The sequence below is a fragment of the Danio rerio genome, chromosome 13 (genome assembly GCF_049306965.1).
Source record: "Danio rerio strain Tuebingen ecotype United States chromosome 13, GRCz12tu, whole genome shotgun sequence".
NCBI classification, from domain to species: Eukaryota; Metazoa; Chordata; class Actinopteri; order Cypriniformes; family Danionidae; genus Danio; species Danio rerio.
The window spans coordinates 39,659,941-39,673,752 of record NC_133188.1 but is presented as its reverse complement, the minus strand read 5'-3'; the positions used below and the strand labels follow the sequence as shown (position 1 = coordinate 39,673,752).

The 13,812-nt window shown below is 36.9% G+C and overlaps 1 protein-coding gene across 5 annotated transcripts in view; it reads left to right on the top strand.

The window, feature by feature from the left end:
- Positions 1 to 13,599, top strand: part of slc8a3 (solute carrier family 8 member 3) — a 96,179-nt gene extending 82,580 nt beyond the window's left edge. The window contains exons 4-8 of one of the 5 annotated variants that reach the window (XM_009307477.5): positions 363 to 380; positions 1,674 to 1,798; positions 1,891 to 1,990; positions 7,045 to 7,314; positions 10,772 to 12,423. In XM_009307477.5, the coding sequence (XP_009305752.1) occupies positions 363 to 380; positions 1,674 to 1,798; positions 1,891 to 1,990; positions 7,045 to 7,314; positions 10,772 to 11,148 (890 nt within the window). In that variant the 3' untranslated portion in view covers positions 11,149 to 12,423. 5 annotated transcript variants of the gene reach the window in all.
- Positions 13,600 to 13,812: the final 213 nt, after the last annotated feature.

Below are 13,812 nucleotides of genomic sequence, written 5' to 3'. Positions count from 1 at the left end.
AACTGGAAAGCAAGTGCGCGTGTATGTGTGTGTGTAATTAGCGTATCCTAAGCACTACTTTATTCTGTCTCCACATCTCAAATGTTACTACGACACTCCCGTTGCCACAGGCAACCCCCTGCTTCGGCGCCCTGGATCACATCTGATCACATCTGTCCGCTCACACCTGTCCGGCTCCAGAGTCTGGGCTGTGTGATGAAACGCCACAGGCTGCAAATATTTATACTCCTGTTTACCTGAGCAAATAAACCCTGTCCAACATCTCACTGCATTTCCCTCCACCATTATCTGTCTAATGTGCTCTTCATGTCATTCCACCCCTCCCTCTCTCTCTTTCTCTCTCTCTGTTTTTCCACACACAGCTCTGTTATTAGCTGATGGTAAGTGGGAGCGTGAATGTGTGTTTTATGAGGTATAATGAGGCACAAATTGTGGTCTCGTCTGCCTCACTTTCACATGCATGAGAAGATAAGCTATGTGTTGAAGGTGGTAATCTCAACTTTCAGTTGGTGTGTGTTTGGTGAGTGTTGTGCTTGTTATTTCTTCAACTCAAAGGTTCAGTCAAAGTAAGTTTGGCTATTAATCTGTGTGTGTTTGCATGTGTAGATTTTCTAATAAGAGTAATTTTAGTGACACTGCTGCTTCATTCATAAAACAAAAGCAGAGCCAATTTCTGCATAAATAGTTCGTAAAAAGTAGTGTTATGTAAGTAGTCACATTCAATTGGGTGAGACGAGTTACATAAGAATGATTTTATGAACATTTTGCACAAATTCACTTGGCTTGTTTCATAAATGAATCTTTTTGACTAAATGCTGTAAAATAAGATTTTCTTTGTATTTCTAGTACAAATATCTAAATCAAGATATAGTTACTTATGAAGCAAAATGGTTTGTCACTTGTATTTATACAAATTAATTGAGTTCATTCTTTAAAAAGGAAAAATATAAAGATGTCAGGAAAGGTATCTTGTTTTTGTCTTTGAGTTAAGTTTACATATTGGACTCCAGTAAAATATACACTCACCGGCCACTTTATTAAGTACATCTGTCTAACTGCTCGTTGACGCAAATTTCTAATCAGCTAATCACATAGCAGCAACTCAATGCATTTAGGCATGTAAACACATATAAACTGCGTGATGCTATTATGTCAATATGGACCAAAATCTCTCAGGAATATTTCCAGTACCTTTTTGAATCTATGCCATGAAGGATAAAGGCAGTTCTGAAGGCAAAAGCGGGACCAACCTAGTATTAGTAAGGTGTACCTAATAAAGTGGCCAGTGAGTGTAAGTTCTTGTTTAAAGCACAAAATCGCTTGATTCTTTTTTAGAACCTAAATTAAGAAATTAAGACTTAATATGAAACATAATTTGTTTTTCCAGTAATTTGATCGTAATTAAATAATTAGCCAACAGAAAAATACACTTTTGAATTTTTATAGTGACAATAAATGCACAATAAATATTCACAAATGAACAGTAGGTGAATATTTGATTGATTTATTAAGAGTGTTTAAATTTTAAAAAATTCTTTAATTTGGCCAAAACGTTCCCCAAGACAGGTGCATGTTGTGTTTTTTCTGTCTATTCTTATAGAAATCATTGTTTAATTAAGTCTTCACTACTAAAATGACACAAAAGTTTCTCTCTGTTTTTTCATCTCTTGTAGATATTCAGGACAGGAAGTTGTCATCAGAGGAAGAGGAAGCAAGAAGAATAGCAGAGATGGGAAAGCCTATATTGGGCGAGCATTCAAAAATAGAGATCATCATCGAGGAGTCGTATGAGTTTAAGGTACACTCAGACCAGCAGACTTTTTCATGAGGAAGATTTTTGATATGCCTGCCTATGTTTTGTAATTCGTCTGTTTTTGTGTTTTGCTGTAGAGTACTGTAGATAAGCTGATTAAAAAGACTAACTTGGCTTTGGTCGTGGGCACAAATTCCTGGAGAGAGCAATTCATGGAGGCCATAACTGTCAGTGCAGGTGACTATCAGCTCTGAACAACTCTCAACAAGTGTCATTAAACACATTTATATTACAAGCACACAAACACACACACACACACACACACACACACACACACACACACACACACACACACACACACACACACAAATCATTCACCATATTAGGTTCATTTTTGATGGGTCATTATTATACATTGCGATAATGTTTAACAATATCACTGGTCACACTTTACAATAAGGTTCATTAGTTAATGTTTATTAATGCATTTACTAACATGAACAAATAATGAACAATACATTTACTACTGTATTTGTTCATGTTAGTTAACGTTAGTTAATGAAAATACAGTAGTTCATTGTTAGTTCATGTTAACTCATGGTGCATTAACTAATGTTAACAAGCATGGACTTGGATGTTAATAATGCATTAGGAAATGTTCAATTATGATTAATAAATGCTGTACATGTGTTGTTCATGATTAGTTTATGTTAGTAAACGCATTAACTAATGAACTGTTGTAAAGTGTTACCATATTACTTGTTGCAATACTGGCTCATTGTGAAATGTACCCCTTTATACATTTCTGGAGAGCGCGAATTATGTGGCCAGAGCTATTTATGGCTGCATTTTGTCTTTAAAACAAATGCTACAGGGCGGTATGATGCCACCGACGGCTTCTGTTTCTTTTCGCGCTACTAGCTGACCGCTTACCTCCGTGTGCATGGCTTTTCCGCTGTTACCAGTTTGCCCAGTAGCTCGTCATGTATGTCAGCGGGCTTGAGGCACAGGGAGGAGGGACTGCTACGACGGGGTTCAAGTCTGCCGAAGAACAGTTCCAAAAAGCAGGTAAAACAAAAAAAGGCAAAAAATTAAATAAACAAATACATAACAGGGTGAAAAAGTGGTAAGATCTTAAAGCATGGTAAAAATTAGGCGAGGCGTTTTCTTTTTTAGGATTGCTTTTGAAAACACTGTCAATTGGGTTTAGGAAGGGGGTGGGTGAGGGTCACGGTCGATCAGTCAGTCACTCGACATCACTTTCTAGAGGATTTCCGTTAGAACAGCCGGCACGAATGGCACTCGCGAGAAAAATTTGAGATCTGATAAAGCCTACACAGTGCCCTCTGGTGGATTCGAGAAAACAAAAACTGCTAAAAGGTAGCTCCTAGGATGTATTTTTCAATCTCCAGAAATGTATATTGGGGTACATATCAATAATAAACCTGAGTTGTTATTTTTAATCATATTTTTAAAATCATGTCAACCCCTGACTATTAAATGGTAGAGTGTGCAAGGGTTTTGTTTTGAGGCAAATATAAGATTTCATTTAATCTTCTTTAAAAATTTTCTGGAATTTTTTTTTATTTAATTATTTTTTGCTTGGAATAATTAATAAATCCACAAAGCCTATGTGAATAATTGGATTCATAAAATGCTTACTATTGAGCCATTTATAAATGCTTTAATACCTCAGTATGATTTTTTTTATTTTATTTTTTTAAGAAATGCTTTGTGATCTGAACATCCATACAATATTTAAATACATTTTGTGTTTTGATATTCTTAAACATGAGTCTAAATTGCAATTTGTTTAGGTGCACGGTTCTACTTTTGATTCATTCGTCCTTAATTTGCCACATTCAATCATATTCCTGAACTTGTCCAGTAGATCCCATTGTTATGGCTGTTTTCAATGGTTCTGTCTGTTTTTCCACATTGCAGAAATCATAAGGACCCTAGTTTTTGATGACATGTAATAAAAGCTTACATCTTAGTTGTTATATAAACATAAACTCATGGTCATACTGCACACACACACATTTATTTTTATCTATTGTGACACATCACACGGCCCACATGAAAACTGTGCCCACAACACTCCTACATGGATCTACTCATCCTACAACCCTAATGTGTCCATTTTCTTAACATTTTGACTAATTTGATAGCAGCTTCAGCTTTCAGTTACAGTGTATTATTATCCGCTTCTTTACATTTGTTTTGGTTAATGTGTGACAATTTCAACTGAAAACAGGGCAGGGCCTTTGGATTAGCCCCTCCTCTCTTTAACAAATATCCAATGGAGTTTTGTTTATAGCACATCTCTGCCAATCAGAGTCATTAAATTAAAGCATATTTTAGTCATTAGAGCCACAGTCACTAATAGCAATGCTGAGTCTGCATCAAAATACTGCATTCAGTGTATAATTTAATCAAGTACAATATGTTTTGTGGTCAGCACCAACTTGCGTATAGACTGTGTTTGTGCATTTTTATCTTAATAAATGTGAAGGGGTTCAGATCAACACAGCTACTATTTATTATTTTCTTAAATATGCAAATGTTTAGGCTTGGGATGCCCAAACTAGGTTTTTTTGATTGCGGACCAAAGTTGGCCCATTGTACCCTTTAATTTGGCCCACCATCCCATCTGAGAAGAGGAGGAAAATGAAGGGGATGGTTAAGAGATTTGATATTACAAATCTTATTTAATCTTTTGTTTGTTTGTTTGTTTGTTTGTTTGTTTGTTTGTTTGTTTGTTTGTTTGTTTGTTTGTTTTACTGTTAAATTCTAACAATAGTTCAATATTTTAATGAAATAGTGGAACTTAAAGGTGCTGTACGTAAGTTTTTGACTCTTCTAAAGCATCAAAATACCATAATATGTTTGCAGATATTTAAGAAACATGCCAAGTGAACATTCTTGTTTATCTGAAAAACAACGCTAAAGTCAGATATTCTGCTTTGAAAATGTGTTTTCCATGCCGGAATGTGTCTTTGTTTTGGCCTCCTTAACCTGCCCAATGCCAGTTTAGCCAATTATATTTCAGCACCCCGGATTGCCTTTGAAAACAGCGTTTTTCATTCATTCATTCAGAAAGGCTCTCAAAGCGTGCGCTTATGACCAAAATGTGACCTCCAGTGGACAGTAGCAGATTCCGAAATGAGAGACAGATTCAGAGTTCCACATGAGGTTATTAATAAGCAAATAATAAAAATATTATAAGCGTAAACATTAGGCTAGCAGGTAACATTGTAACCTCGGGTCCTAACACAAAATGGTAAGGTTTATAATCTAATTAATACATATTAAACCTATTTAACATTATTAAATGCACATGCTGAATCACTGATATGTGTTAGTTTGCATAATTTGACAGTTTTAAAGTTCAATTTCAAACAGTTTATTTTATTTTCAAGATCTGAGGTGAACTATCTGCTGCTGCTTTCAGTAGTATAGCAATAATTGTCATGTAAAATGGCATTCAAACTCAAAATATTAGTATTTAACACTGAATAAAGCACATAAGGTGGACCTGAGGTGATCTATTGTCAGTTTTCTGTTGTTCAGCTGCAAGAAACTGAAGCTGTTTCTAAAATATAAATTTCAGGTGTTGGTTAAAATAAAAACTCCTTTTAATATGGAGAATATTCCTTCTATCTCGAGCCGCTGCTTTTATTTAGAACATGACTTAAATCAGCCTTTAGGCTCGATCGTCATACTCGCTCCTTGGTCCTCAATTTTACAACCTGCGCTTGTGTTTACTTTGACCCAGGAATGCAATACCTAGTTAAACCACTGGGTGTCAAACTGACATACAGCACCTTTAATCATATTTTGTTTAAATGTACATACTGTCACCCGACTGATAGAGGAAAACGCAAAGGCAGATTCTGCATCAGCATTGAACTCTACTGTGTTATAAATGTGATTGTTTATGTTTTTATTGCATTAAGTTATAATTCAAAAACTTATACTGCATCAGTTAATTTGATTTATAATATTATATTTTAAAACATTATGAAAATACCCATGGCAAACTGCTCTGTTAAATGTGAATAAAGCCCTGTTTACACTGCCAGTTAAAAGTGACCCAATTCCAATTTTTTGCTCATATGTGACAGATCGGATCTGTTCTATGAACGTGTAAACATGAAAACAAAGCATGCATTCGGATATTCATCGGTTTCAGGCGTCCTACATATGTGGAAGTAAATCATTTATAAATCGGATATGTGACAATGCAACTATCATGTAAACAGGCAGATCGGATTTTTTTAGGCATTCCATTTTGTACATCATTAAACTTGTGACAGTGTGGTACTTCTCTGGTTTAATGAAGTAGAAGAAAGAGCGTGTGGGTGCTCATCCTAAATTTTCGAACCCAGTGCTCCTCATTAAAGCCTGCCACAATTTGCTCCCACCAAACCTGAGATCTCTCTCGTACCTACAAATTCCTCTGAATGGTGGAGGACACCATATATAAACCATAGGTGCAAGCTGTGAAGACGATTCTTTCCCTCCTCCTCTGCCTCAAAATCATTTTAAAGTTGGGCAAACTTCCCATTTTTCGCAGAGCTAAAAGCAAGACAATTTCTTCCATCATGGCTAGTGTGGCGCAGATGCTAGAACCTGCCTTTACGCATTCGCAACCTCGTAATTTGTATGGCAAGTGTAAAAACATGAATCAGATATGGGTCACGATTAAAAGAATGTGTAAACGGACTGGCAAAAAAATCAGATACAGGCAACAAATTGGAATTGAGCATCAAGACCTGACAGTGTAAACGTGGCCTAAGTCAGTCTTTAGCGTCTCTTAGGGGGTAGGACACTTAAGATGAAATATAGCATTTGATTGGTCGGAATATCTGAAAAGTACTTAATGATGCCATGAAAATCATTTATCTATATTAGCAGAAGTAAAATGCAAGATTAGAATGCTTGCTGGTTTTTAAATTAACCTAAATTTTATCTTCAAGTGCACTAGCTAAATACTAAAACCCAAAAAACATTCATTTTAAATGCAATAGGACTTCCCACATGTTAATCTTTTATGACCAGTGTTGAAATATAAGCACAGCTCTTGCCTTGTCTAGCCATCAATTACGTGACTATCAATCAGCCTGCGTTTCCAAGGCAACAAGACCCCTCGATGTCTTTGGTCAGGTGTGGAAGCTGTACGATGACAAAACAATACTAACATTTTTCATTTTATTTTGATTTTTCCCCTACCATGTTCTCCTTTCTTTTCTTTCTCTCTCTCTTTCTCTCTGCATTTATCTCAGGAGATGAGGACGAGGATGAGGGTGCAGAGGAGCGTCTGCCATCTTGTTTTGACTATGTCATGCACTTCCTGACGGTGTTCTGGAAGGTTCTGTTTGCCTGTGTTCCGCCCACAGAATACTGGAACGGATGGGCCTGCTTCATCGTCTCCATCATCATCATCGGTCTTCTGACTGCTGTGATTGGTGACCTGGCCAGTCACTTCGGCTGCACTATCGGCCTCAAGGACTCTGTCACTGCTGTGGTGTTTGTAGCTCTGGGAACATCCATTCCTGGTGAGTATTGCTTGCTTATATAATGCATTTTTGCAAATATCTTTTAAAGGTCATGTGAAGGGCTTTGAAATGTGCATTTTGTAATTGATGTTTGATGTAATCTTAACCAAAACACAAAGAGAGGGTGGCACAAAGTGTAGCTCCTCCCCTTAAAAAATAAACAGCCAATAACATTTGTTTTTTCACCGCTCTGCCAGAGTTGTTGAGCTCAAGTGCATCAAATGTAAAGTGTTTTGAAGGGGACGGGGCATGCCAGATACTAAAGAGCATTTGATTGGTCATGATTTGATGGGAAACTTAAGTATGAGGTGAAGTGAATAAAATCATTGATTCATTTTAGTGGTAGTGACAAACTACAAGCCTTACATGTTTAAATTCTTCTAAACAAGAATTTTGTCACTGTTTTGTTTTGGAGCACACTAGCTTATAGATGTCCTACAAACTAACCATAATGATACGAACATCTAAAAAACTATTTCATTTATTAATTTCATCGGACCTTTAAAAGGGTCATCATTTACAGTACTATTGGAAAGTTTGTGATCAGTAACAATAGTTAGTTTACCTAAAATGCTAGTTTGCTGTTAATTTAGTCACCCTTAGGCTATTGAAGATTTAGTTGGCTTTTTTTCTTTTGTAGAAGTAAAAAAAAAGTTTGTTAACTGAATCCATAGTCCTTAGTGATTGATAAAATACAAGTTAGTGGTCACTCGTTTCTAAGATAAAAAATAAACACAATAAATACAAACTAAATACAAACTAGTCCAAATTAATCCCCATCCTAGCAAACAGTTTTGTGTTTAATAAATGTCTAGTAGACATCTAAACGTAGACAGCTTGGCTATAACAAGACTAAACTTGGGCTGTCAGTGAAAATCTAATAGACATCTAAGAATAGCCCAAAACTAGACTAGTCGTCAAATAGACAGATTAGACAGACTTTATATGTGTAGTCATTCATTTCTGTCTATTTAATAACTAGTCTAGTTTTGGCCTATTCTTAGATATTAGATTAAATCTTTATTAAATCTATTAGATTTTCACTGAAAGCCCAAGTTTAGCCTTGTTTTAGCCAAGACGACTATGTTTAGACGTCTATTAGACATCTTTTAAAAACAAAAAGTCAATTGGAGGTTGATTGTTTTGTGCAAGAAATGGCATTATTTACAATATTATTAGCTTTAATCCACAGCCTGGGCAAAAAGTTGATAGTCACCTCTGGTTGCTTGATGACGTATGCATGAGCACGCATTCAAGCATGAGGTGACAAGAGATTGAGAAGGCACATTTTTGTCAAAACGATTCTTACCTGTGATTGTCCAAGGTGGCAACTGCTATAAATTACACTCACTCTGATTAATTAAACTAGGGTCTGTACATGCACTCTCGCATACTTCATCAAGCAAACAGAAGCTTGTGCTCACTACACTCTTGAGAGCACCGAGAACTGTTCAGTAATGTTCAGTTTTCTACAAAGATTGATTGTTTTGCTTCACAAGACATCAGTTTGTCGCCAGAACTTTTGATTTGGAATTGTTTGTTATGTATTGTGTATTTATGTAGCGCATTTATTGTGTATGGCTATCCACCCAAAGTGCTTCACAATCATGGGCAGGGTCTCTCCACACCACCACCAGTGTGCAGCATCCACTTGGATGATGTGACGCAACGGCGGTCACAGGACAACGGCGCCAGTGCGCTCACCACAAACCAGCAATTGTTGGAGTGGAGAGATGGAGTTAGAGTCAATTCAGTTGATGGGGATGATTGGGAGGCCATGCTTTGTAAGCATACTCTATACCAGAAGTGCCATGGGATTTTTAATGACCACAGAGAGTCAGGACCTCGGTTTAACGCCTCATCCGATAGACGGCACCCACTAACAGTGTAGTGTCCCCTTCACTTTTACTAGGGCATTAGGACTCACACAGACCACAGGTTGTGCGCCCCCTGCTGCCACATCCAACAGCAACCTAGTTTTCCCATGTGGTCTCCTATCCAGGGACTGACCAGGCTCAGCCCTGCTTAGCTTCAGTGAGTCTTGGGCTGCAGGGTGATATGGCTGTGGCTGTGTTTGTATGTTTGATTTTTAATCTAAAAATTGTTAACCATTGACTGCCATTATATGAATCACCAGGGACTACAGATTCAGCTAAAAATATATTTTGAATGTTCTGCTAAAGAAAAAAAGTTATGAGTAAATTGACAGGAATTTTTATTTTGGGTGAACTATCCCTTTAATACTTTTATTCAGGAAAAAAAATTTAATTAAGGGAAATTAAAATTTGCAGTCTATTTACTCACCCTCAGGCCATCCAAGGTGACTTTTGTCGTTAGTAGACCATTAAATAACTTTTTTTTAGTTGAAGCTGTGGTCCTTAGTGATTCATTAAATCCAGTCAACAAATACTGGAACTTTAATAGTCAAAAATAAAACAAATAAACCACAAAATGGATACTCATGGCTCCTGACGATACATTGAGGTCTTATGAAGCAAAATAACCTGTCTCTGCAAGAAACCTAAAACAATTTACAGCATCATTACATGTAATCTTTTACTTTTATAAATTTACATATTATTGAAATGTATTATTTCTGCAATCCCAAGATCAATTTTTGGTTTTAATTATATTCGATTATTTATTTTTTTTAACTTTAAGTTCATGCATGAAAATAACTTAAATATAAGTTACTCTATATAGAACATTTTCTGCCCAATCTTCAGTTAGAAACAGTCGAATCCTTTAAATTCTGTCCATTTTATTAAAAGTATTTATTTATTAGAAGTATTCCTTAGTCTTTACTACTAGTTATAGCACAAAACAAACATGAATGAAGATCACATATCTCATGTTAATGGCTTAATCAGTGTTTCAGCTTGTAAGCAGCATCACTTAGCAATAAATCTACCTGTATTGAAGAGTGCTTTGCTAAAGTATGCACTATATTATATTTATTCATTGTATTCTGCTCAACTACTGTCTTAATAATGTGTTTAAACTACCGTGATGGGAGGCTTGTGTCTAAATAATTATATTTTAACTTCAACAAATTTCTGTCAAATAGCAAAACATTCACAACATTCATAAACACTTTTCATTGCTGCTTCTTTGTAGTAATTAATTATATAAAGCTTGCTCTCGCGGTAAGAGATTATTAAATGACTGAGTAAAATAAAGTAATGTTTCTGACATGTTTTAATGAGTTAAAGATGATTTTAAATAAGCATTTCTGTTCAGTGGTTTCATTTCCATGTGTGTTACTGGTACGGTTCAGAGCTGTGGTTTCAGCTAATACTCTTTCTGAAATGGGGAGAAATTTTAAACAGTATTTTTTGTTTTTTACAATGTTTTGCCTCATAAAATCAGTGTACATCTGTTTCCTTCTGATTTCCCTCTTGATAAGGCTTGTTAAAGCACTGATAACTACAGTAAATGATGTCTGTTTTCTCCTCAGACACCTTTGCTAGTAAAGTGGCGGCGGTGCAGGACAGTTACGCAGACGCGTCCATCGGTAACGTGACCGGAAGCAACGCCGTGAACGTTTTCCTGGGAATCGGCGTGGCCTGGTCAGTGGCTGCCATCTACTGGCACATGCAGGGTCGTGCGTTCGAGGTGCCTGCAGGTTCCCTTGCATTTTCTGTCACTCTCTTCACCATCTTTGCCTTTCTGGCAGTGGGTGTCCTGCTGTACCGGCGCAGGCCTCACATCGGTGGTGAGCTGGGCGGCCCACGGGGACACCGCATCCTCACCACACTCTTCTTCTTCAGTCTTTGGTTTCTCTACATTCTCTTCTCCAGTCTGGAAGCTTACTGTCATATACAGGGCTTCTGAAAGGGGCGGGATGGGGAGGGAGACCAGGACTACATCAGAAAGATTTCAAGATCAGAGCTGTGAACAGGACATTCGTTCTTCAGATACATTCGTGCTGAAGATGAAGGACGAGTGGGACAGTCTTAACCTGGAGTCTGAGCTTTTCACAGTCTATATTTTTCTCAACACCTGCTGAGAACGACTTTTTTCTAAATGAAGTATTTTGGGAAAAAAAGACACAAAAAATAACAAAAAAGGATTCAAATGACTATTTTCAAATCTGCTTCCAGGATTAGAAATAATATTTCAACAGAAAACGAATATATATATATATAACTACATGAAATCTGTTATTGAGTGACATTTGGAGGACCCATAAAGTCATTATTTATTTATTTATTGAATTTTTTTCCTCATTTAGTTTGGTAAGAACTCACAGAGCTTTTTGCCTTTCTGGCTACGGAAACACTAGAGAGATGGATATGAACTACGGCTGAACACTGCATTTTCCCCCTGATATTCCCGTATGGATATAACCTGCTTCCATATTTTTATTTTCTGTGTATTTCCTTGCCAAGTGTTGTTTTTGCAAGCATCACAGAGGTGTTGGAGGAGAACAGACCGCAAAAAAAAATACAGAGGGGAAAAAAAGAGGCCTTTTTGCATTCGAACACGTTCATCACTAGTGTATTTTCCGAAAAGGAGAGCACACTGCATTGTTGTTGTTTTTTATCCGTTTGTATTTTAGTCTCTCAGTGTTCTTGAACAAACATAAAGCACCCCATGGAGATCCCCCACTCCCCATTTCACCCCCAGAGTGTCCCTCCATATAGAAACACATGAATATTTTTACCAGGAGCTCCCTATCTGTGCATCTAAACAGTGTCTGAAGTGTTGGTGGTGAATTGGGAGTCTGTTTCATTGGGGCCTTTACTGTGGTTTGTAATGTTTACAAGCAGAATAGAGTGAGAATGGAGCGCTAGATGAGGAGAGCAACATTACGTTGAAGTCTGTAGTGTTTTTGTGCCTATTTTTGTTGTAGTGAACTGAAAACATGAGGTTGTGGGTGGGGCTTGTGTATTATCAGAGGAAAGTGAGGTGATAAAGAGCTGTTTAGGCTGGCCAATAGGAGCCTAGAACCAAAGAACAGAGCCTTGGATTGCCACCCTGAAGCTGCAGTGTTTCTCTGGGCCACAGGGAGGCCACAGTCCCGCTCCTCCTCTAGATCTTCAAACGTTTTTGTATATTTATTTCAGCAGTCTCATTTAAAATACAAGCCAAACTGTTTGAATCCTGAACAGCAGTGTTTGGATCACAGCACCTGCAGCTAATATGTTCTACTTGTATTATGTTTACATTCAGATGCAGTTGTTTATGTGTGCGCGTGGAAGAGAGAGAGGCAAAATGGGGATGTACCTGACGGCATTGCTTCAGCCTGATCTGTGCTTCCTACTCTGTTCATAATCAATGTGCTTCAGAACACAAGTATCGATACCAATCACACTGAACATTTGCTCATGCTCTTTATGGCTCATGCAGGCTCAAGCTCATCAGGTATTAGTGGTAAACATTTGTTTGAGTACACAAAGGCGGGAAAGTGTGTTAGCAAACACAGCACTGACTTTGTATTGCCTATATAGACAGCATCATATACATCTCATATATGCAATTATTATGCAACATACCGTAAGATATCATAATTTGACCAGCTTTTAAGCGGCGTTGCTTGTGGTGAATTTTAAATGGAAATTAATTTAATTATTTAATTTAAAATCCCCTTTTCGCGAAGTATGAATAGTAATTTTTTTTAACACATTCATGATTTGACTCCGCAAGAATGCATTAAAGTTTATTGATTTCAGAATCAGAATCAGAAAGAGCTTTATTGCCAGGTATGTTCGCACATACTTGCTCTTTCTGATTCTGATTCTGAAAATCTAATAGATGCAATAAAGATTTAATCTAATATCTAAGAATAGGCCTTAATTAGTCTAATCTAGATTAGAAACTAGATTAGTCAACAAATAGACAGAAATGAATGACTACACATATAAAGTCTGTCTAATCTGTCTATTTGACGACTAGCCTAGATTTAAAGCAATGGTCTCAAACTCCTGGAGGACCACAGCTCTGCTCAGTTTAGCTCCAACCACCTCCGACTCACACATGCTTAATAGTAAAAGAAGAGTAGGCAAGCTTCGGGACATACTACTTCTTCATTAACAGATCATTATGTTGCTTAGTTATGTCCCCTGTCAATAATCTCGGTACATCATCCACATTTCTTTCATATTTAATTACCTACCTTATTTGAGAAGCAGCAGCAGGATAATCTGCAAATCAAGAGTCTTTCATGCAGAGAAATCTTCTCAGGTCTTTGGGTAATTATGCATGCAGACGTTAATGTCCAAACATATCTTGATATAAGTTCTCATTGTTGTTGCAGATGAAATAAAACAGAAAATGTGGCTTAAATATGTTTCAGTGGGCTAGATATTAACTAATAGTCATTCAAACAACTTTACCAAAGCCTCTCTACTTGATGGTTGGTCTTGTGTGTGCGCCATGTTTGTAGTTTGTTTACACTTTTTACCCTAGTTTGTAGTTCTAATCAAATTCACGTTCAATGCGCAATGTATTGTAAACAATATCAGCGGTTAGAGTTTGGACGCTTCTACACTTCAA